This window comes from Ranitomeya imitator, chromosome 5 (assembly GCF_032444005.1).
Source record: "Ranitomeya imitator isolate aRanImi1 chromosome 5, aRanImi1.pri, whole genome shotgun sequence".
NCBI classification, from domain to species: domain Eukaryota; kingdom Metazoa; phylum Chordata; class Amphibia; order Anura; family Dendrobatidae; genus Ranitomeya; species Ranitomeya imitator.
This window is the reverse complement of record NC_091286.1, coordinates 174,193,667-174,219,384: the sequence shown is the minus strand read 5'-3', so window position 1 is coordinate 174,219,384 and position 25,718 is coordinate 174,193,667. Positions and strand designations below refer to the sequence as shown.

At 44.6% G+C, this 25,718-nt stretch overlaps 1 protein-coding gene across 10 annotated transcripts in view; it reads left to right on the top strand.

Moving 5' to 3' along the window:
- Positions 1-25,718, top strand: part of ERMARD (ER membrane associated RNA degradation) — a 591,898-nt gene that overhangs the window by 266,436 nt on the left and 299,744 nt on the right. For all 10 annotated transcript variants that reach the window (XM_069769331.1, XM_069769332.1, XM_069769336.1 and 7 more), the window contains one exon: positions 15,691-15,788. In XM_069769331.1, the coding sequence (XP_069625432.1) occupies positions 15,691-15,788 (98 nt within the window). The remainder of the gene's footprint in view (positions 1-15,690; positions 15,789-25,718) is intronic.

Sequence of the window (25,718 nt, the reverse complement as noted above, 5' to 3'; positions counted from 1 at the left end):
AACCCAAACAAAATATTTTTATTTTCAATATTTTGTTGCAAATCCTTTGGAGGCAATCACTGCCTTAAGTCTGGAACCCATGGACATCACCAAACGCTGGGTTTCCTCCTTCTTAATGCTTTGCCAGGCCTTTACAGCCGCAGCCTTCAGGTCTTGCTTGTTTGTGGGTCTTTCCGTCTTAAGTCTGGATTTGAGCAAGTGAAATGCATGCTCAATTGGGTTTAGATCTGGAGATTGACTTGGCCATTGCAGAATGTTCCACTTTTTGGCACTCATGAACTCCTGGGTAGCTTTGGCTGTATGCTTGGGGTCATTGTCCATCTGTTCTATGAAGCGCCGTCCAATCATCTTTGCAGCATTTGGCTGAATCTGGGCTGAAAGTATATCCCGGTACACTTCAGAATTCATCCGGCTACTCTTGTCTGCTCTTATGTCATCAATAAACACAAGTGACCCAGTGCCATTGAAAGCCATGCATGCCCATGCCATCACGTTGCCTCCACCATGTTTTACAGAGGATGTGGTGTGCCTTGGATCATGTGCCGTTCCCTTTCTTCTCCAAACTTTTTTCTTCCCATCATTCTGGTACAGGTTGATCTTTGTCTCATCTGTCCATAGAATACTTTTCCAGAACTGAGCTGGCTTCTTGAGGTGTTTTTCTGCAAATTTAACTCTGGCCTGTCTATTTTTGTTATTGATGAATGGTTTGCATCTAGATGTGAACCCTTTGTATTTACTGTCATGGAGTTTTCTCTTTACTGTTGACTTAGAGACAGATACACCTACTTCACTGAGAGTGTTCTGGACTTCAGTTGATGTTGTGAACGGGTTCTTCTTCACCAAATTAAGTATGCGGCGATCATCCACCACTGTTGTCATCCGTGGACGCCCAGGCCTTTTTGAGTTCCCAAGCTCACCAGTCAATTCCTTTTTTCTCAGAATGTACCCAACTGTTGATTTTGCTACTCCAAGCATGTCTGCTATCTCTCTGATGGATTTTTTCTTTTTTTTCAGCCTCAGGATGTTCTGCTTCACCTCAATTGAGAGTTCCTTTGACCGCATGTTGTCTGCTCACAGCAACAGCTTCCAAATGCAAAACCACACACCTGGAATCCACCCCTGACCTTTTAACTACTTCATTGATTACAGGTTAACGAGGGAGACGCCTTCAGAGTCAATTGCAGCCCTTAGAGTCCATTGTCCAATTACTTTTGGTCCCTTGAAAAAGAGGACGCTATGCATTACAGAGCTATGATTCCTAAACCCTTTCTCCGATTTGGATGTGGAAACTATCATATTGCAGCTGGGAGTGTGCACTTTCAGCCCATATTATATATATAATTGTATTTCTGAACATGTTTTTGTAAACAGCTAAAATAACAAAACTTGTGTCACTGTCCAAATATTTCTGGCCCTAACTGTATATATATATATATATATATATATATATATATATATGTATATATAATATACACACACACTTACCGACACCTTTTCAAAATTGCACAACAAGTCATACTCTTCAAGTGTAAATCACCAAAGGCTTCATGCGTCATATTCCGTATAGGCAAAATTACATCCAGACTGTATAGTGGTTATTACTAAAGTTGAGCGACTTTTAGTTTTTTAGGGTCGAGCCGGGTTTCGCGAAACCCGACTATCTCAACAGTCGAGTCGAGTGGAATCGGCCGATTATCGCGAAAAGTCGGGGATCGACCGAAACACGAAACCCAATGCAAGTCAATGGGGGAGCATAGTCGGCAGTGAGTGGAGGCCAGGAAAACATGTACAGTGCCCATTTTAATGGCAAAAACATACATTCTTGTTACTGAAGCTTGTCAATCTTAATTTACCTTATAATAATAGTAAGGCATTGGAAATTGGGGGTCATTTGGCTAAAGTTGTGGTGGGTAGGGCTGGTTCAAGTAATTAGTGGGCCCAGGAAATCTGGACCACGTCACGGCAGTGGAGCAGGGAGAGGTAAGTATTTCAACTTTGCAAGTGCTGTGATCCTGAGCAAGCAGGGGGGGCCCACTCGTTGGCATTGGCACTGGCACAGGGCCCCTCAAAGTACGGCGGAGTGTTTGCACGGCGGGGGCGCCTCCCACCGGCAGCGACACTTTTGCGTACTATGAGGGGCCCTGTGCCAGTGACGTCGCCAACGAGTATTCCTCCCCCCACCTGATGAAGGAACCTGCACTTTCATCTGCACCTTCCTCTTTGTCCCCGTGTAAGGTGGTATGGTATGCGGGAAGGGGAACCTGACTTTCAGCAGGGTCACAATCTTGCTGTGTAGCGTGCACAGGGAATGTTGCGTTATGGGTCAATGTGCCAGCAGACTCATCTATCACTGGCTGGGCAATGGGCAGGATGAGGAGGAAACACAGATATAGGCCCAAAGAATAAAGTGGGCTAAATGCAGTTCAAAATTGGTAACAGGACTAACCAGGGGGCATTGGGCATTGCAGTGGAGGACAACTGTAATGAGAGGCTGACACAGAGAGTAGGCCCAAATCAGTAAGTAGTCTAAATGCAGTTCAAAATTGGCAACAGTAGTAAACAGGTGGCACAGCTTTGTTCAGTGGAGGAGAACAACTACTTAACGAGAGACTGAAATGGAATTTCAGGACAGGAAACCAGGAGAACAGCAAGGAGCGGCAGACACTGTTAGTAGGCCCCAACCCAACTAGTAGGCCAAATGCAGTTGTTCCATTTAACAACTATTTAACAAGAGCCTGAAGATCGAAGCTATGGAGAGGCAACCTGGAGAACACCTTGGAGCGGAAGACACCGTCTCTAAAACCCAGACCCAACTTGTAGGCCTAATGCAGTGTTGTTTCAACAACTACTGAACGAGAGCTAGAAGATCGAAGCTATGGAGAGGCAACCTGGAGAACACCTTGGAGCGGCAGACACCGTCTCTACAACCCAGACCCAACTTGTAGGCCTAATGCAGTGTTGTTTCAACAACTACTGAACGAGAGCTAGAAGATCGAAGCTATGGAGAGGCAACCTGGAGAACACCTTGGAGCGGAAGACACCGTCTCTACAACCCAGACCCAACTTGTAGGCCTAATGCAGTGTTGTTTCAACAACTACTGAATGAGAGCTAGAAGATCGAAGCTATGGAGAGGCAACCTGGAGAACACCTTGGAGCGGCAGACACCGTTAATAGGCCCTACCGAAGTAGTAGCCCCAATGCAGTTTTCAAATATCTATAGGCTGAAAACCAGACTATTGACGCTCAGCTTTTTTCAGAGGAGGACAGCTGTATTGAGTGGCGCAGACAGACACAGGTAGTAGGCCTTAAACAAAAAATTTGGCTCAATGCAGTTTAAAAAAGGTTACACAGGTACACATGCAGCATTGCTCTGGTCATTGGAGAACAATTTCAATTATGGACCGCAGACAGACTTAGTACGCCTACAATTAAAAAAGGATGCTCTATGCAATTTAAAATAGGTTCCAGGGGTACACGGACAGCATTGGTCTGGTCAGTGGAGGACTATTGAAAGGAGGGACCGCAGACAGGCTTAGTAGGCCTAAGATAACAAAAGTAGGCTGTAGGCACTGTAAAATAGCTTCCAGGGGTACACGGGCAGCAGTGGTGTGGTCAGTGGAGGACTATTGGAAGGAGGGACCGCAGACAGGCTTAGTAGGCCTAACATAACAAAAGTAGGCTGTAGGCACTTTAAAATAGGTTCCAGGGGTACACGGGCAGCATTGGTCTGGTCAGTGGAGGACTATTGGAAGGAGGGACCGCAGAGAGGCTTAGTAGGCCTCACATAACAAAAGTTGGCTGTAGGCACTTTAAAATAGGTTCCAGGGGTACACGGGCAGCATTTGTCTGGTCAGTGGAGGACTATTGGAAGGAGGGACCGCAGACAGGCTTAGTAGGCCTAACATAACAAAAGTAGGCTGTAGGCACTTTAAAATAGGTTCCAGGGGTACACGGGCAGCATTGGTCTGGTCAGTGGAGGACTATTGGAAGGAGGGACCGCAGACAGGCTTAGTAGGCCTAACATAACAAAAGTAGGCTGTAGGCACTTTAAAATAGCTTCCAGGGGTACATGGGCAGCAGTGGTCTGGTCAGTGGAGGACTATTGGAAGGAGGGACCGCAGACAGGCTTAGTAGGCCTAACATAACAAAATTAGGCTCTATGCACTTGGAATTATCTTGCAGGGGTACACAGGCAGCATTGGTGTTGTCAGCGGAGGCCGATTGTAATGAGTATCTGACAGTTAGTACTCCCAAAAAATAAATAGATGTTAATGTCTCGCAATACAACAAAACCAAAAAAACAAAAGGGTGGCATAATTAGGCACAGGGGTGGGCTCCTCTGCTGTGTTTCTGACCTAGTAATTTGGCGCAAAGTATTTACTGGTGTAAATATAGGACACTGCCCCAGACTATTTTAAGTAGCATCATACATGTCAACACATTGGTATTGTCAGTGCCAGGCATTGAAGGATGTCAGCGCATAGACTAAACATTGGTGGAGCTGTGAGAGATAATTTTGCAAATCGTAGAGCACTGTTTGAGCTGGGGGGGGGGGAACTGTCTTGTGGCCGGCGGTACAGGCCCAGGGCCCCTCATGTTACAACGGTGTGTCTGACGGTTGCGCGCCACCACCGCCAGAGACACTTTATTGTACTATGAGGGACCCAGTGGCAGTGCCGTCGACCAAAAGCGTGCACACCCACTTCTTCAGACAAACGGCACTCTCACGGGTGCTTCCGCCAAGTGGCGAGACCACGTCCCCGTGGGGGGAGTTTGGCCATTTAGGGAGGTGTAAACATGTCGTATGCTGGACAAACAGCTGCTGCAAATTACGAAATTGGAAAACTCAGTCAGAGAAGTCCAGAAGCAAGACCTTTTCATTGGAAAGCTAGGTGTCAGCCGGGAAAGGTGGGGCAAAATAATTAGAAATCCAGTAGTGGTTCATTTTAATGAAGGTTAGATCATCAACATTTTGGGTAGCCAGACGAGTCCTTTTTTCGGTTAATATTGAACCAGCAGCACTGAATACTCTTTCTGATAGCACACTAGCTGCTGGGCAAGCAAGCTCCTGCAATGCATATTCTGCCAATTCTGGCCAGGTGTCTAATTTGGATGCCCAGGAATCAAATGGGAATGACGGTTGAGGGAGAACATCGATAAGGGATGAAAAATAGTTAGTAACCATACTGGACAAATGTTGTCTCCTGTCACTTTGAATTGATGCTGCAGTACCTGTCCTGTCTGCGGTCATAGCAAAATCACTCCACAACCTGGTCAGAAAACCCCTCTGTCCAATGCCACTTCTGATTTGTGTACCTCTAACACCTCTGGTCTGCTGCCCCCTGCAGCTCGTGTGAGAACGATCACCGGCGCTGTGTGCTGGGAATGCCTGAATCAAACGGTCAACAAGAGTTGATTGTTTGGTTGCTAATATTTGTTCCAAGTTCTCATGTGGCATAATATTTTGCAATTTGCCTTCTTAGCGATGATCAAGGAGGCAGGCCAACCAGTAATCGTCATCGGTCATCATTTTAGTAATGCGGGTGTCCCTTTTGAGGATACGTAAGACATAATCCGCCATGTGGGCCAAAGTTCCAGTTGTCAAATCTGTGGTTGTGCTGGGTTGAGGGGCAGTTTCAGGCAAATCTACGTCACTTGTGTCCCTCAAAAAACCAGAACTCGGCCTTGCCACGCCAGCAATTTCCAGTGGCCCCGGAGAAACTTCCTCATTAAAGAAATACTCATCCCCATCATCCTCCTCGTCCTCCTCCTCCTGTTCGCCTGCTACCTCGTCCTGTACACTGCCCTGACCAGACAATGGCTGACTGTCATCAAGGCTTTCCTCTTCCTCTGCTGCAGACGCCTGCTCCTTTATGTGCGTCAAACTTTGCATCAGCAGACGCATTAGGGGGATGCTCATGCTTATTATGGTGTTGTCTGCACTTACCAGCCGTGTGCATTCCTCAAAACACTGAAGGACTTGACACATGTCTTGTACCTTCGACCACTGCACACCTGACAACTCCATGTCTGCCATCCTACTGCCTGCCCGTGTATGTGTATCCTCCCACAAATACATAACAGCCCGCCTCTGTTCACACAGTCTCTGAAGCATGTGCAGTGTTGAGTTCCACCTTGTTGCAACGTCGATGATTAGGCGATGCTGGGGAAGGTTCAAAGACCGCTGATAGGTCTGCATACGGCTGGAGTGTACGGGCGAACGGCGGATATGCGAGCAAAGTCCACGCACTTTGAGGAGCAGGACGGATAACCCCGGATAACTTTTCAGGAAGCACTGCACCACCAGGTTTAAGGTGTGAGCCAGGCAAGGAATGTGTTTCAGTTGGGAAAGGGCGATGGCAGCCATGAAATTCCTTCCATTATCACTCACTACCTTGCCTGCCTCAAGATCTACAGTGCCCAGCCACGACTGTGTTTCTTTCTGCAAGAACTCGGACAGAACTTCCGCGGTGTGTCTGTTGTCGCCCAAACACTTCATAGCCAATAGAGCCTGCTGACGCTTGCCAGTAGCTGCCCCATAATGGGACACCTGGTGTGCAACAGTGGCAGCTGCGGATGGAGTGGTTGTGCGACTGCGATCTGTGGACGAGCTCTCGCTTCTGCAGGAGGACGAGGAGGAGGAGGACGGGGGCGAACGGCTACAGCCAACTGTTTCCTAGACCGTGGGCTAGGCAGAACTGTCCCAATATTGCTGTCCCCTGTGGACCCTGCATCCACCACATTCACCCAGTGTGCTGTGATGGACACGAAACGTCCCTGGCCATGCCTACTGGTCCATGTATCTGTTGTCAGGTGCACCTTTGTACTCACAGATTGCCTGAGTGCATGGACGATGCGCTCTTTAACATGCTGGTGGAGGGCTGGGATGGCTTTTCTGGAAAAAAAGTGTCGACTGGGTAGCTCGTAGCGTGGTTCAGCGTAGTCCATCAAGGCTTTGAAAGCTTCGCTTTCAACTATCCGGTAGGGCATCATCTCTAACGAGATTAGTCTAGCTATGTGGACGTTCAAACCCTGTGTACGCAGATGCGAGGATGAGTACTTCCTTTTTGTAACGAGAGTCTCATGTAGCGTGAGCTGGACTGGAGAGCTGGAGATCGTGGAACTAGCGGGGGTGCCGGTGGACATGGCAGACTGAGAGACGGTTGGAGACGGTATTCTTGCCGGTCCCCTAGATGCAGTGTTTCCTACTACGAAACTGGTGATTCCCTGACCCTGACTGCTTTGGCCTGGCAACGAAACCTGCACAGATACTGCAGGTGGTGCGGAAAATGGTGGCCTTACAGTGACGGAAGGGATGTAGCGTTGCTGACTAGCTTCATTGGCCGAGGGTGCTACAACCTTAAGGGACGTTAGGTAGTTAGTCCAGGCTTGCAAATGCATGGTGGTTAAATGTCTATGCATGCAACTTGTATTTAGACTTTTCAGATTCTGACTTCTGCTTATCCCCTTCATGACCTTGGGATTTTTCGCTTTTCCGTGTTCGTTTTTCACTCCCCTCCTTACCAGAGCCAAAACTTTTTTATTTTTCCGTCAATTTGGCCATGTGAGGGCTTATTTTTTGCGGGACGAGTTGTACTTTTGAACGACATAATTGGTTTTAGCATGTCGTGTACTAGAAAACGGGAAAAAAATTCCAAGTGCGGTGAAATTGCAAAAAAAGTTCACTCCCACACTTGTTTTTTGTTTGGTTTTTTTGCTAGGTTCATTAAATGCTAAAACTAACCTGCAATTATGATTCTCCAGGTCAGTACGAGTTCATAGACACCTAACATGACTAGGTTATTTTTTATCTAAGTGGTGAAAAAAAATTCCAAACTTTGCTAAAAAAAAAAAAAAAAAAATTGCGCCATTTTCCGATACTCGTAGCGTCTCCATTTTTCGTGATCTGGGGTCGGCTTATTTTTTGCGTGCCGAGATTACGTTTTAATGATAGCATTTTGGTGCAGATATGTTCTTTTGATCGCCCGTTATTGCATTTTAATGCAATGTCGCTGCGACCTAAAAACGTAATTCTGGCATTTCGAATTTTTTTCTCGCTACGCCGTTTAGCGATCAGGTTAATGCTTTTTTTTAATTGATAGATTGGGCGATTCTGAGCACGGCGATACCAAATATGTGTAGATTTGATTTTTTTTTTTTTTATTGATTTATTTTGATTGGGGCGAAAGGGGGGTGATTTAAACTTTTATATTTTTTTTATTTTTTTCACATTTTTTTTAACTTTTTTTTTTTACTTTTGCCATGCTTTAATAGCCTCCATGGGAGGCTAGGAGCAGGCACAACGCGATCGGCTCTGCTACATAGCAGCGATCTGCTGATCGCTGCTATGTAGCAGAAATGGAGGTGTGCTGTGAGCACCGACCACAGGGTGGCGCTCACAGCCACCGGTGATCAGTAACCATAGAGGTCTCTAGGACCTCTATGGTTAACATCCTGACGCATCGCCGACCCCCGATCATGTGATGGGGGTCGGCGATGACATCATTTCCGGCCGCCCGGCCGGAAGCGGTAGTTAAATGCCGCTGTCTGCGTTTGACAGCGGCATTTAACTAGTTAATAGGTGCGGGCAGATCGCGATTCTGCCCGCGCCTATTACGGGCACATGTCAGCTGTTCAAAACAGCTGACATGTCCCGGCTTTGATGTGGGCTCACCGCGGAGCCCTGCATCAAAGCAGGGGATCTGACCTCGGACGTACTATCCCGTCCGAGGTCAGAAAGGGGTTAAGGTAGTTGAACATTTTTGACAGATGACTTTGCGCTGATCAATTGGATGTTGTTTAAAACAATGCCAGACTACACTCTTTCTAGCATCGGATACCTTTTCAGGCATTGCAGACTGAGCTTCTTTAACCGGATGGCCACGCTGTCCTCCAACTGGTTTTGGCTTTGCCACGCGTTTTGGGCCAGATACGGGCCCGGCAGATGGAACCTGTTGCGATGTTGATGCCTGCTACGGCCCCTCCTCCTCCGCTTCAGAACTACTGCCGCCTGCACCCTGTTCCCCCAATGGCTGCCAATCGGGGTCAACAACTGGGTCATCTATGACCTCCTCTTCTATCTCATGTGCAACTTCGTCTGTGTTACCGTGTAAGCCGGTGGTATAGCGTTCGTGACGGGGCACCATAGTCTCATCAGGGTCTGATTTTGGATCAGTACACTGCGAGGGCAATGTGGTGGTCTGAGTCACAGGAACAGCATAGTAATCTGGCTGTGGCTGTGCATCTGTGCACTCCATGTCCGATTCAACTTGTAATGGGCATGGCCTGTTAACTGTTTCACTTTCTAACCCAGGAACGGTATGTGTAAAGAGCTCCATGGAGTAACCCATTGTGTCGCCTGACGCATCCTTCTCTGTTGTTGTTTTTGCTGAACAGGACAATGGAGCGCCTTGTCCCTGAGCGTGAACATCCACTAACGACGCGCTTCTTTTACATTTACCAGTTTCAGAAGAGGAGGCAAAAGAGCTAGAGGCTGAGTCAGCAAGGAAAACCAAAACTTGCTCTTGCTGCTCCGGCTTTAAAAGCGGTTTTCCTACTCCCAGAAAAGGGAGCGTTCGAGGCCTTGTGTAGCCAGACGACGAACCTGGCTCCACAGCTCGAGACTTAGGTGCTTTATTGTTTTTCCCACGACCACCAGATGCTCCACCACCACTACCCTCATTACCAGCTGGCAATGAACGCTCACGGCCACGACCTCTTCCACCAGACTTCTTCATTGTTTTAAAAACGTAACCAAAGTAACGGTATTTGTTACTGTAAAACAACTTACAAGGTGAACTCAAACTTCTGTAGGATTTAGATATCCCTTTATAGGTGGGTGAGACTGCAAGGAAAATCAGGCACAATGTTACACACTCGGTTTTCTGTGGCACAAAATGAGACAAATGCCACACGCAGGACTGGCACTGAAGCACAAATGCCAATATTAATCTCCCACTATTTATTTTTTTTCAGTGAGAATTTAAAAACCAAAAAAGAAAAAACAGACACTAGGCTTTCTGTGGCCCACAATTTGAGAGAGATGGCACACACGACTTGCACTCAAGCACAAATGCCAATATTAATCTCCCATTTTTTTTTTAAAGGGAGAATTAAACCCCCCCCAAAAAAAACAGTATTGCAGACACTAGGCTTTCTGTGGCCCACAATTTGAGAGAGATGCCTCACACGCAGGACTGTCACTCAAGCAGAAATGCCAATCATAATCTCCCACTTTTTTTTGTTTCTGGGAGAATTGTCAAGAAATCAGGCCCAGTATTACACACTAGGCTTTCTGTGCCCCAAAATTGGAGAGAGATGGCACACACAGGACTGGCACTCTAGCAGAAATGCCAATCTTAATCTCCCACTACTTTTTTTTGTTAGGGAGAATTGCCAAGAAATCAGGGCCAGTATTACACACTAGGCTTTCTGTGCCCCAAAATTGGAGAGAGATGGCACACACAGGACTGGCACTCTAGCAGAAATGCCAATCTTAATCTCCCACTCCTTTTTTTTGTTAGGGAGAATTGCCAAGAAATCAGGGCCAGTATTACACACTAGGCTTTCTGTGCCCCAAAATTGGAGAGAGATGGCACACACAGGACTGGCACTCTAGCAGAAATGCCAATCTTAATCTCCCACTACTTTTTTTTGTTAGGGAGAATTGCCAAGAAATCAGGGCCAGTATTACACACTAGGCTTTCTGTGCCCCAAAATTGGAGAGAGATGGCACACACAGGACTGGCACTCTAGCAGAAATGCCAATCTTAATCTCCCACTCCTTTTTTTTGTTAGGGAGAATTGCCAAGAAATCAGGGCCAGTATTACACACTAGGCTTTCTGTGCCCCAAAATTGGAGAGAGATGGCACACACAGGACTGGCACTCTAGCAGAAATGCCAATCTTAATCTCCCACTACTTTTTTTTGTTAGGGAGAATTGCCAAGAAATCAGGGCCAGTATTACACACTAGGCTTTCTGTGCCCCACAATTGGAGAGAGATGGCACACACGACTGGCACTCAAGCACAAATGCCAAGATTAATCTCCCACTATTTATTTTTTTAGGGAGAATTAAAAAAAAAAAACAGGGACTGTCCTACAATTACTATCTCCCTGCAGTAATCTCAGCAAGGTATGGCAGGCAGCAATAACCAGGAGTGGACTGCTGCACAAATTAAATCAAAAGTGTGGACAAACAAACAAGATAGCTGTGCAGAAAGGAAGGAACAACAGGATTTGTGCTTTGAAAAAAGCAGTTGGTTTGCACAGCGGCGTACACACAGCAATGCAGCTATCAGGGAGCCATCTAGGGCAGCCCAATGAGCTACAGCACTGAGGAAAAAAAAATGTAGCTTCCACTGTCCCTGCAAACAAAAGGTGGTGTTGGACAGTGGAAATCACTACAGCACAAGCAGTTTGGGGGTTAATGGACCCTGCCTAACGCTATCCCTGCTTCTGACGAAGCGGCAGCAACCTCTCCCTATGCTCAGATCAGCAGCAGTAACATGGCGGTCGGCGGGAACGCTCCTTTATAGCCCCTGTGATGCCGCAGACAGCAAGCCAATCACTGCAATGCCCTTCTGTAAGATGGTGGGGACCAGGACCTATGTCATCACGCTGCCCACACTCTGCGTCCACCTTCGTTGGCTGAGAAATGGCGCTTTTTGCGTCATTGAAACGCGACTTTGGCGCGAAAGTCGCATACCGCATGGCCGACCCCACACAGTCGGCGACTTTTGAAAATGAACGATCCGTTTCGCTCAACCCTAGTTATTACTAATCGTATATATGAAAAAAGCCTGGTTTCTAGAAGAACAATGTCTTGAATCCCATATCACAGAGTGTTTCTTTCCAAGGGAATGGAGTTCATCAGGAGATCAGAACATACCAAGTACGCTAACAATTAAGTGCAATATCTTTGTCACAGAAGATGGTGTGTTCTGTGACAAGGATATTGCGCTGCATTGTCATATGTGCGATGTGCGTGGCCAGTTTATTGTACCACACTTTGGCTTTTCTCATGGCACTGTACAGTTGGAGCACTTTATCAGAGAGATCAACTACCCCCCATGTTCTTGTTGTACCCCACTACACAGCTTGGTTTGTGGACCTGTGTAGAGATACCTCATACAGTGATTAGGCTTCTGCCATCACCTTGTATGGTGGTCAAGAAAAGGACATCCCTCCTGTCCTTGTATTTGGCTACCAGCATGCTTTTGCTACATTGGGCTCTTCTCTCACCCTTTCTAGCAGCTGTCAAATTAACATCCTCGGAAGGCCTCTGCAATTTTTGCGGACAGAACCGAAAGCTGCGGCAGCTCACGCAGGGAGGGACTTAGAGTGGGATGCCATCTTCATAGAGGTGATAATCTTGATCCTGCAGTTAATGCACCAAATCCCTTACAATTTTCCCATTCGCTCCCAGGACAGAGGGGCAATTAATGGACTGAAATTTGGTGAACTTCCTAAACTTGTGGGTGTACCCTGATGTACTCTCACAGTTTGCAGAGCTTAATTCCTTACCTGGTCATCTTACTGGGCAGGTATTGCGGGAATTTGTGCCTCCCTTGAAATGTATTAGGGACTCACCAACACAGATGTTCCTTTTGGGGGTTGTACACCTCAGCAGACTTGTTGCTGAAGTAGTCAATGACCGGCTGAAGTTTGAAAAGTCTGTCAAAACTGAGGTCATCTCAGGGAGCAAGTCCAGGGTTTTATAATTTTAAAGCGCTGCTGAATATGTTGGCGCTATATAAATACAATTATTATTATTATAGCCATGTGGAACAGTGGAGTGTTATACAAAACGTCAACACTCTAATATTGCCAAATGTCTGGCTTCTTTACTATCCTCATGTGAAGAACCAGGTCCCAAAACTTCATAATTTCCAATTATCAAATTATGAAGTTCAGTTTCGGGATAAAAATTGCTAGGTGTACAAGTTTGTCTGCAACACCATGAGACTTACAAAATCCTCATAGAAAAAGACTTTGAAAAAGTCAATTTCTGTGAGGCTGCTAGTGTCAAATTGGATTTCTAATTGCGCCACAAAATCCAGAATATGTGGCTCATTACTTTTCTGAGGTGAGATCTGTACAGAGTCAGTAACGGTGTTCGCTGGCTTATTTTCTGTCCTGGAGTGTCTACGTGGCAGTTCAATATCACAAGAGGAGGAGGAAACATTAAGGAAGGTGGCATCCTCTCCCTTAGAGCGAGGTCACACTTGCTAGTGTGATGCAAGAAACTCGCGCATCAGTACTCGACGCTGCCACCGGCACTCGGGACCTGAGTGTGCGGCTGCATAGAAATACATGCAGCCGCACACTCCGGCCCAGAGTGCCAGCAGCAGTGTTGGGTATTGATGCGAGAGACTCGCGCGAGTTTCTCGAATCACACTCGCAAGTGTGATCCCGGCCTTACTGTTAGTGTCGGATGGAAGGAAAGTGTATGCCTCCTACGCTTAATAATGTGTTTCTGACAAGTTGGGCGACATTATTTCACATACTTTGTAAACTTGAGTATAAGCCATCCCGAGTGTAAGCCGAGGCACCTACTTTTGCCACGGAAAACTGGGTAAGCTTATTGACTCGAGTATAAGCCGGGTATGCATAGTCCCCTCATCCCTGTCCTGGTATGCATGGCTCCCCCGTCCCTGTCATTGTGTGCATGGCTCCCCTGTCCCTGTTCTTATATGCATGCCTCCCCGTCCCTGTATGCATTCCTCCTCATCACTTTATGCATGCCTCCCCTTTCCCTGTCTTGGTATTCATTCCTCCTTATTCCCTATCTCTGTTTGCATGTTTACTATTGAAAAAAACAAACAAACATCCAACTCGCCTACCTGCTCGCCCTGGGTGCTGGCACTGCATCTCGTTCCGACCGCTGGCACCTGCAGCTCTTTCTGTCGAGTGATCACGTGGCCCCGCTCATTAAGGTAATGAATATGTGCTCCACGCCTATGGAAGTGGAGACGCATGCATATTAATTACTTTAATGAGCGGTATCACGTGATCGCTTGGCAGGAAGAGCTGCAGGCGCCGGCGGTCGGAACGAGATGCAGTGCCAGCACTGAGGGCGAGCCAGCAGGGGAGTATGATGTATGCTGGAAGCCAGCGGCTGCCGCTGGCACTGTGCGCTATTACAGCAGCGGCAGCTTTAGCCACAACCGCCAGCTCCTGCCTCTGTGACCCGCCGCTGCCTCTCCCCTGCCGGCTATCAGGACCGTCACTCGTGTATAAGTCGAGGGGGGGCGTCTTCAGCACAAAAAAAGTGCTGAAAAACTCGGCCTATACACGAGTATATACAGTTTGTTGTGTTTGTACCAAATTTTATTCAGGTATGCGTGAGAATACTTGTTGTAAACTTATTTATTTATTTAGAAGAGAAAAGAATATAGAAAGAAAAATATCAATATTTGGTAAAATAAAAAACTAAATGGATGTCAGTAAAAAAAATACTGAATTAGTCGCCAATTACTAAAGTGTATTTTTACTGTCTCTAATCTAATTTTTTTTTTTCACTCCAAAAAAAAAAAAAAGAATTGGAGGTCAATCACTGATGTGTGTCGGCGATCAGCGCTCAAAGGCTGTAGCATGTATGCATGGATGTGATTTTTTTTTTTTGCTCTGACACAAACCCTAAGTAAATACAGTAAAATATACTGTAGTAGACACCGATAACTATGGTGTATTTCTACTGTCCTTAATCTAGTTCTATCAACTAATCTAAATAGTTTTTTTTTTCTTTTTACTATTTACTATTTTACATACCCTGACTCAGTTCAGTTAAAAATACTGCAGTAGATGCCAATTGCTACAGTGTAATATTACTGTCCCTAATCTAATCAGATCAACTAATCTAAAAAAAAAATTCTGAATTCCTTTTCACAACAAATAAAACAAAAAAAAACGGATGCTGATCACTGATGTGCGTCCAATGTGGAATAACAAGGAGTTAAGTAAAAATAGACAGAAAAAAAAGTCCTTGCCAAAAGCGAGCGCTGGTGCCAATCAGTGGTGTGCCACTGATTGGCGGCTATAGGACGCACAAAAGGAATGGTGCTGACGGAGAGGGGAGGGGTAATAGTGGCAAAAAAAAAATCCAGGAAACCAGCGAGCATGAGTGTGAAATAGTGATTTGCGTCACTGATCAACGCTTGATGGCTGCAGGATGCATGCTCCGAGGTAGTACAAGGGAAGGGGGGAGAGAAAAAGTAGACAGTGCCAAAAAAGTATTAGAAAGCAGTGACAACAGATATTGATCTGTAGATGAATGGAAGAGAAAACGGCAGCACTCACCGATCTTCTTAACAGGTACCTTCATTAGTAAATAATCTTCACGGCTCGGGGGTGAATGAACAAAGAATGTGGGTTCTGCATTTATTTGCACTAGAAAGATACCTAAAGATTACTTTATTATACAACAATATATATTTTTAATTATAATCTTTCATATTATACTGTTAACTTTGTCATAGACATTTGTCCAGCAGCTATAAACCCTGACTTCCCAATATGAACCACATTCTGCTTTTTGTGTATGTCATAGAAAGGCCCCCAAACTGCTTGTTGATTAAAAACCATATTGTGGATAGTAGGGTCAATTAGTAGTATAGTAATTTTAAAGTTTATGACTAAAATATTCATTTATTTAATCTATTAATTTTTTTTTTCTTTTATGAACTAGATGGATGTGCTGAAGATTTTCCTTGGCTCTCCGCAGAGTTTGAATCTTCGTAACCTCTTGTGGCATGGATTTATGTCGCCTCATGAGATTTCACCCAAGTAAGTTCAGATAAAAGTTCAGGTCTCATTTAGAAGTCCGTGTTGCATAATATGTGTCCTATCTACGTATTTCATGGATAGAACATGTACCTGTTATAATGTATGCTGCATTTTCATGTCCATTTTTTTCTGTAGCACTGATAAAAAGTGCCAATGCAAGTCTATAGATCAGTGAAAATTACCGCAATCCGTCTGCTGTCAATGATTAACATTGTAATGAATAGCAGAAGCTTTGTAATTTATTTATCCATACATGAAAAACACTGATGACATTCGGATCCAAAACACTGATGACACTCGGATCCAAAACACTGATGACACTCGGATCCAAAACAATGAAGACACTCAGATCCAAAACGCTGATGACTTTGGCTTTATATACCTTCTCCAATGCGCAAGTAAAAGTTAATGGCGTCCTTTCTAATAAATTTCCAATTCCAGGAATGGCACGAGGCAGGGTGCAGAATTATTAGGCAAGTTGTATTCTGATCACATGATACCTTTTATACATTTTGTCCTACTCCAAGGTTTGAGAGCCAACTACCAATTAAGTAAATCAGGTGATGTGCATCTCAGTAATGAGGAGGGGTGTTGTCTAATGACATCAAAACCCTATATAAGGTGTGCTTAATTATTAGGCAACTTCCTTTCCTTTGGCAAAATGGGTCAAAAGAGAGATTTGATGGGCTCTGAAAAGTCCAAAATTGTGAGATGTCTTGCAAAGTGATGCAGCACTCTTGAAATTGCCAAACTTTTGAAGCATGATCACTGATCACCGAACAATCAAGCGTTTCATGGCAAATAGCCAACAGGGTTGCAAGAAGCGTGTTGGGCAAAAAAAAGCGCAAAATAAATGCCTATGAATTGAGGAAAATCAAGGGTGAAGCTGCCAAGATGCCATTTGCCACCAGTTTTGCCATATTTCAGAGCTGCAACGTTGCTGGATTAACAAAAAGCACAAGGTGTGCGATACTCAGAGACATTGCCAAGGTAAGGAAGGCTGAAAAACGACCACCTTTGGACAAGAAACATAAGATAAAACGTCAAGGCTGGCCAAGAAATATCTTGAGACTGACTTTTTAAAGGTTTTATGGACTGATGAAATGAGAATGACTCTTGATGGGCCAGAAGCTGGATCAGTAAAGGGCAGAGAGCTCCACTCCGACTCAGACGCCAGCAAGGTGGAGGTGGGGTACTGGTATAGGCTGATATCATCAAAGATGAACTTGTGGGACCTTTTCGGGTTGAGGATGGAGTGAAGCTCGACTCCCAGACCTACTGCCAGTTTCTGGAAGACAACTTCTTCAAGCAGTGGTACAGGAAGAAGTCGGTATCGTTCAAGAAAAACATGATTTTCATGCAGGACAATGCTCCATCACATGCCTCCAACTACTCCACAGCGTGGCTGGCCAGTAAAGGTCTCAAAGAAGAAAAAATGACATGGCCCCCACCTGATCTGAACCCCATAGAGAACCTGTGGTCCCTCATAAAATGTGAGATCTACAGGGAGAGAAAACAGTACACCTCTCGGAACAGTGTCTGGGAAGCTGTGGTGGCTGCTGCACGCAATGTTGATCGTAAACAGATCAAGCAACTGACAGAATCTATGGATGGAAGGCTGTTGAGTGTCATCATAAAGAAAGGTGGCTATATTGGTCACTCATTTTTTTGAGTTTTGTTTTTGCATCTCAGAAATGTTTATTTCTAAATTTTGTGCAGTTACCGTATATACTCGAGTATAAGCCGACCCCCCTAATTTTGCCACAAAAAACTGGGAAAACTTATTGACTCGAGTATAAGCCTAGGGTAGGAAATGCAGCAGCTATCGGTGAATTTCAAAAATAAAAATAGATGCTCCATACCGTTCATTATTGCCCCATGAGATGCTCCATATAAAGCTGTGCCACATATAATGCTGCATACTGTTCATTATTGCCCCATAAGATGCTCCATATAAAGCTGTGCCACATATAATGCTCCATACCGTTCATTATTGCCCCATAAGATGCTCCATATAAAGCTGTGCCACATATAATGCTGCATACTGTTCATTATTGCCCCATAAGATGCTCCATATAAAGCTGTGCCACATATAATGCTCCATATCGTTCATTATTGCCCCATAGATGCTCCATATAAAGCTGTGCCACATATAATGCTCTGCACCGTTCAATATTGCCCCATAGATGCTCCATATAAAGCTGTGCCATATAGAATGCTCTGCACTGTTCATTATGGTCCCATAGGTGCTCCATATAAAGCTGTGCCATATCGAATGCTCTGCACCGTTCATTATGGCCCCATAGATACTCCATATAAAGCTGTGCCACATATAATTCTCTGCACCATTCATTATGGCCCCATAGATGCTCCATATAAAGCTGTGCCATATGGAATGCTCTGCACCGTTCATTATGGCCCCATAGATGCTCCATATAAAGCTGTGCCACATATAATGCTCTGCACCGTTCATTATGGCCCCATAGATACTCCATATAAAGCTGTGCCATATATAATGCTCTGCACCGTTCATTATGGCCCCATAGATGCTCCATAGAAAGCTGTGCCATATGGAATGCTCTGCACTGTTCATTATGGCCCCATAGATGCTCCATAGAAAGCTGTGCCATATATAATGCTCTGCACCGTTCATTATGGCCCCATAGATGCTCCATAGAAATCTGTGCCATATAGAATGCTCTGCACCGTTCATTATGGCCCCATAGATGCTCCATATAAAGCTGTGCCATATATAATGCTGCTGCAATAAAAAATAAAAATCACATACTCGCCTCTCTTCGCTCAGGACGCAGGCACTGTCAATATTTATCTGCTCCTCGTGCGGCTCCGTCTCCAGCACTGACGCTCAGCAGAGGGCGCGCACTGACCACGTCACCGCACCCTCTAACCTGAGCGTCACAGCCAGAGGACGCTGGAGTCGGAGCCACACCGGAGCGAGGAGCAGGTAAATATCGTGCAGCGCTCCCCTCCCCGTATACTTACCTGCTCCCGGCACGGTCCCTGCACGTCCCTGCTTCTTCCATCGCTGCATCTTCCTGTATTGAGCGGTCAGAGTTACCACTCATTGCAGTCATGAATATGCGGCTCCACCTCTATGCGGCTCAGTACAGGAAGAAGATGCAGCGCTGGAAGAAGCAGGGACTGCAGGGACCGCGCCGGGAGTAGGTAAGTATAACTAGACAGCCCCCGCAAACTTTAAAACTGGTCTACATAAAGTGGAGCTGGACCTGGAGAGGTGGCATAGACTTCAGTTGTCTTGGTTTGGCAGAGCTAATGTAATTAAAATGGTTTTACTGCCACGCCTTGTATACTATTTCCAAACAATTCAATTACCGTACCTTACCTGCTTCCTTTTTCTCTTGTCTTAAGAAGGCAATCACCCGATTTGTTTGGTCACATACTAGACCACGTACATCATACTTTTTATTAAGCAGATGGGGGGAATTGGTTTGCCAGATTTTGCGGTTTATAGCCGTGCACCGATAGGAACTTGCATCTTGGACTTATATCAGAGTGGGAACAGTAAGAAGTGGGTTAACCTGGAATGTGACCTTAATGGCTTTGACCCTCTAATAACATTATGGTCCACAAATGGAGAAGGGAGGAGAGGGCTTCACCTGCCCTTTATGACCAGAAACATGATCTTGTTTATCAAACAGAGCAGTACGGGACTTCAAACCTCAACATCTCCTGGACCATTAACTCCAATATACGATAACCCTAATTTCCCCGCGGGGTTTCACAGGGAGACTTACCTGAATAAGTGTAGATACTCAAGACCTATCATCTATGACTATTTAAATCAAACCGGCATCAAATCCCTACATGAAATATATCAGGGCAAAGAGCCGCCTACTGGCACTTGGTTTTTCTACGAACAATTAAAAACTTTCATAGACACGATATCTAAACAAAATAATATTATTAGAACATTAACTCCTTTCGAAGAACTTTCTATCACTGGGGAGCCTCCGGTCCACACGGTCTCTCTGCTATATAATCTTTTCCAAAGGGGTCAAACGCCGATGCACAATTTCCCAATATTTTTTTCAAAATGGGAGAATGATTTGGGGATATCTCTTTCCCAAGAGGAGCGAGACAAGATCCTTCTATTTACATTTAGGAGCACTTTGTGCTTTGTGTCGCAGGAGAGGAGCTATAAGATCTTATCAAGGTGGTATAGATGCCCTCCCTTGGTGCATGCCATGTTCCCGGTGATTCCAGATACATGCTTAAGATGCTTAGAAGTAGAAGGAACATATGTTCATATCTGGTGGGATTGCCCACCTATAAAGAAATTATGGCTGTCAATTTTTGATCTTTATAATAATCTATCTGTAAGGTCCGACCCACGGTAGAACTAGCCCTTTTGTCCTTATGTGACTTGTCGATATCCAAGTTCCTCACGGCCGCTAGGAACTTGATCCCTCGGTACTGGAAACGGGAAATTTCCCTCACGTCCTGAATTTGTTGCGGAACTTAATGATATTTACAGAATGGAACGATTGATAAACTAAGTTACCGGGGATTCTGAAAAAATTTACAATACTTGGGCTCCCTGGATCGCATTTAGGGAAACCCCAGAACTAGATCTCTGGCTATCTAGATCCTGACTCACATCTGAAGTAATCTCAGATGTTTGTATATTTTGGACACGGTACACTTGATTTAGCTTCCCTTCACAACTTGGAACTGATTTAAATAACTATACTATTACTATTCTTCCCCACTGTTAGTCGGGGATATGGATCCGCTCGGGGGGGGAGGAATCCAGTCCTCTCATCCCCAAGTTCGCACAATATACCTACTTGTCTTCATCTCCCTTCTTTTTTCTCCTCTCCTCTCTCACTTCCTCCCCATTTTTTTTTTTCTTTCAAAATTTTTTCTTTGCATGTTTTCGATTTATGCTAATATATATATAACTTAGTTTATGGAGTTATGATTGATTCTTTTACTGACTATTGCAATAATAATAATAACTAATGTTATCAACAGAAGAAGAGATAATCTTGGTTTTGTTCAATAAAGGCCCTGAAAATTATATGCCATTAACCTTATGTCAGAAATATAGGTATGATCTTATTAATTGGACCGTTTATGCTTTTATCTAGTTTGTCTATGTATTGTTTACTTGCTTTAATAAACACGATTTATACAAAACACAGATGACATTCGGATCCAAAACACTGATGACACTCGGATCCAAAACACCGATAAACACCGATAATACGCGTACCATTTTTTTGCATACATGAAAAACACTGTCATCTAAATGATGCCGTCATCAAAAATAAAACTGTCAAGTAGATTTCACATTTCTGGCGGTGTTTTGGCTATTAAAATGTGGATAATTCCTAGGCTTGTATACAGTGGGAACGTGAAAGATATTGTCGTATGACAATATATTTTTATTTTGCATAAAATATAAAGGAAATGTGTCATCTTCAACATTATTCATTTTAGAGATCATTTAATCTTCAACTTGTTTAACTTTTCACAATATAGTAATTTTGACCTGGGGTGCCCAAACTTTTACATGCCACTATACCTCTTTGAAACATTGTGAATACCTATCTACGTGAGTGACATCAAAGCCTTACAAGTTATGCATTTCATGTGGGCTAAAAAATAGTCATAGAATTTCATGCTGTGTCTGCTGGCTAGTGGGTCCACAAGTTGATTGCGGCTCCAAATATCATTTACTATTATTGGGCTTATCATCTACGGAGGATATCTGTTTGGCAGGTTTTCCTGCATTTGCGAAGTGGAGATTGAGAAACTCAGGCTGGCACCTAGACATTCCAATTCCTTACTGTGGTCTGACCCTTATTCTCATCATATGGGACTTCTCTTAGCCTCCATATAGCTCCTTCAAAAAGTATTAATTTCCCATGATTTTTTTGTGACATAAAAACACCGAAGTTGCAAGTATTTGCGAAGTGTAAAGAAAATGATGCATGGTTTTCTAATTATTTTAAGAGTATAAATCTGAAAATTGTGACATGCATTTGTATTCAGCCCCCTGTAGTCTGATATCCCTAAATATAATCCTGCGTGACCAGAGGTCCTTGCCTCCAGAAGTCACATAAGTAGTAAATTGAGTCCACTTGTGTGTAACTTACTTCCAGTATAACTACAGGTGTTATTTGAGAACATTAGGGTTCAAATGGCATCATGCAAACCAAGGCACACACCAGACTGGTCAGGGATAAAGTTGTGGAGAGAGTTAAGCAGGAATAGGTTATAAAACAATAGCCCTAGCTCTGAACATTTGATAGTACACGGTTCAATCCTTCATCCAAAAATGGAAGGTGTATGGCACAACTTAAAATCTACCAAGACATGGCCATCCACTTAAACTGACATCCCAACTAGGGAGAGCACTAATTAGCTTAATTAGAGAAGCAGCAAAGAGGCCCATGGACACTCTGAAGACCTGCAGATATCCACAGCTCAGTTGGAAAAATCTGTCCACAGCAAAAAAAATTAGTAGTATAATTCACAAATCTTGCCTTTATAGAAGAGTGGCAAGAAAATATTTTTTTAAGCAAGCCACAAGAATTTCTGTTTGTAGTTTGAAAAACGCCATGTAGGGGACAGCGAACAAGTGGAAGAAGGTGCTTTGGTCAGTGAGCTCAAAGTAAAATCATTTAGGCTAAATGCAAATGCTATGTGTGGCAGAAAAGTAAACACCATCCCCTCTGTCAAACATGGTGTTGACAGTATCATGCTGTGAGGATGCTTTTCTTCGACAAGGACAGGGAAGCTTGTGAGAGTTCATGGGAATATGAATGGAGCTAAATACAGGGTAATCCTGAAGGAAAACCTGTTGGGAGGTTGCAAAAGATTTGAGACTGGGGCACAGGTTCAACTTTCAGCCAGACAGCGACCCTACACAGACTGTCAGACCTACAATGGAATGGTTTAAATCAAAGAATATTCATGTGTTTGAATGGCCCAGTCGCAGTCTCACCCCTAGGGGCCTGAATCATGATTTTGAATTATACGCATTTTAATGGCAGAAGTGGAACACCATATGCGTTATATAGCATAAGGTATCGCATTTTAGATTTTCAAAGGCTATGAATATGGGTAGCCTCATTAGGTGCGACTAGGTAGTGTATACTGACATGCTTTTGGCACACCCTTCCCACGCACTCGCACACGTATGCTGTGGAAATAGGGGTGCGCTAAATTCACAACATACGAATAGGCCCATATATGTATTCCATTTCATTTTGCACTATTTTGTCGCGGCGAGATATTCACATTTTTAGTTTCGTCAGCAGATGTTTTAATAATAAAGACATTGATTTTAATAACAATTTTTATTTAATAAATAAAAAAAAATTATTCATCTTTTTATTCATTTTTTTGGTATTTTATACATTTTTTGATTGTTCGCATTTTTAATTTTTCCTAATATGTAGCTCCCAGATGCCACTTATATTTGTGGGTCACGTGTTCCAATAATGAACAATATTTTGATAGCTCAGGTTAATGTGTTCAGTGTACCGAGGAATGGGCAGCATAATATGCTAATGTGTTTCCATCACAGGTTACCGGTCGTCTTAGTAACTGGGGCGGGCAGTCTATTCCAGGGGGCGGGGATATAGGGTGAGCACATGTATATATCTAAGTGGAGTTCTCCTGCAGGGCCATATACCCTGATGAAGAAGGGCGTTTACCCTTTGAAACGCATCGGTTAGTCTTTTGGTCCTAGGGAGCCTCCGTAGGCCTGTGACGTCACACGCTGCTTGTCAGCGTCGGCCATCTTTGTTTCTCAGTGTAACCAGGGACGCCTCCGGCCGGGACGTTCCCTGGCTCTGCACTTAGCAGCGGCACCCTATACCGCTCTTGTCCACTCAAGCTCCTGTGCGCCCATCCTCCGGTTACCGCTAGCAGATCCGTTCTGCCCCCTGATCCATCTCGGCAATTGCGGACCATCACACATCCGTATCGACACCCACCAGGAGCAGCAGAGCATGCACACAATCGCAACACATGGTAAGAGATTTACCTTTCTCTTATGATTTCGGCCATTGTATTTGCATTTGCTGTCACCTCCCATTTGGGCTCTTAGTGTTGGCACATGTAGGGTGCGCATATATTTGAAGTACGTAGAGGGAGATTGTCTGACTAGCAGCGTGACTTCTAGTACATTGTTTTTATAGTGTGACATACTCTTTTCTTACCAGCCTACCTGGGGTGATCGCGCCCCTGTGGCCTGACTCAGGTCACTTCGATAACCTAAGCGCAATGTGTAAGCATAGCTTAAATGTGCAAAGCTGGTAGACCTACCCCAAAAGACTTGCAGCAGTAATATTGACTCTGTGGCTGAATACAAATGCATGTCACAATTTTCAGAAAAACATGTATCATATTGTTTACACTTCACAAATACTTGCTACTTTATGTTGATATATCACGTAAAATCCCAATAAAAATGTTTGTGGGTGTAAGCTAGAAAAGTTTACAGGGTTTGAATTTTTTTTTCAAGGCACTGTATGTCCCTAGTTAACGCCACAGGGCATATTGTCTAAGAAATATTTTGTCTTCTCTAAATTCACTTCTTCGTTCTAATAGCGGAGCTATGATGACTTTCTGCATTATGAACCTCAGCACTCGACAATCACCACTCTGTAAGGCCGGTTTCACACGTCAGTGGCTCCGGTACGTGTAGTGACAGTTTTCAAATGAATGGGTCTATGCACATGTCTGCGTGTTTTCACGGAACGTGTGTCCGTGTGCAAAACACGGAGACATGTTTGTTTTTCTCCGGCACCACGGTCCGCAAAGCGTCCCGCACACGGAGAACAGTGTGCACTCTCCTCCATGTGCATGTATCGCCGCAGGAGAAACAGCGGTACAGTTAAGCGCTGTCCCCTGCGTGTGGTGCTGAAGCCAGCATTCATCCCTTCTGTCCTGCTCGGCTGAAAGCAGCACTTGCAGGAGAGAAGGGATGAAAGATCAAGTTTTTTTTTTGTTTAAAATAAAGTTTGGGGTCATCTCCCACCCGCTAGCAGAGAACTACTCATCCAGCTCCCACGATGCCTCCTCTCTTAGCGCCGGCAGCTTGTCCTGTGTGAGCGGTCACGTGGTACCACTCATTACAGTGATGAATATGCGGCTCCACCTCCCATAGGGCACTGAGAGGAGGCATCGTGGGAGCTGGGTGAGTATTTCTCTGCTAGTGGGCGGGTGCACGGGGGGTGGGGAGGGGTGGGAGGCTTTTTGATGACCCCAAACTTTATTTTAAACAAAAAAAAACTTGATCTTTCATCCCTTCTCTCCTGCAAGCGCTGCTTTCAGCCGAGCAGGACAGAAATGATGAATGCCGGCTTCAGCACCACACGCAAGGGACAGTGCTGTCTCTCCTGCATGGTCCGTGTGGTCCTCAGGCGGCACAAGTGCGGCACACGACAGCCGCACGTGTGCCACCCTGATGTGCCACGTGAGCACATGGACACGGATAACTCCGGTACCGATTTCTCCGGTACTGGAATTATCTGGATGTGTGAGACTGGCCAAACTTTACATGGTCTGACAATTTATGAATGAGTTGCTGTGCCTCCTAAATGCTTCCACTATTCAATAAAACCACTTAGAATTAAAGGGATATTCCCATCTCCAAGATCCTACCTCAATATGTAGTAGGTATAATAATAATAATGTTAGCAAATACCTCCAATTAGAAATGTCGTATAGTTTTTCTGAATTGCTATGTGTTTCCTCATGTGTAGGCATTGCAGGACGTTAGGTGTCCATGGTTCTGACCACTAGCAACTAGCTAACTCACTATATGATTTGTTGTTCTTCCAAACAATTTTATTAACATTTTCAACCAAAATAAGCATAGATATCTGTAGATATATACATAGTTAACCATTGCTTAAATACAACACCTGA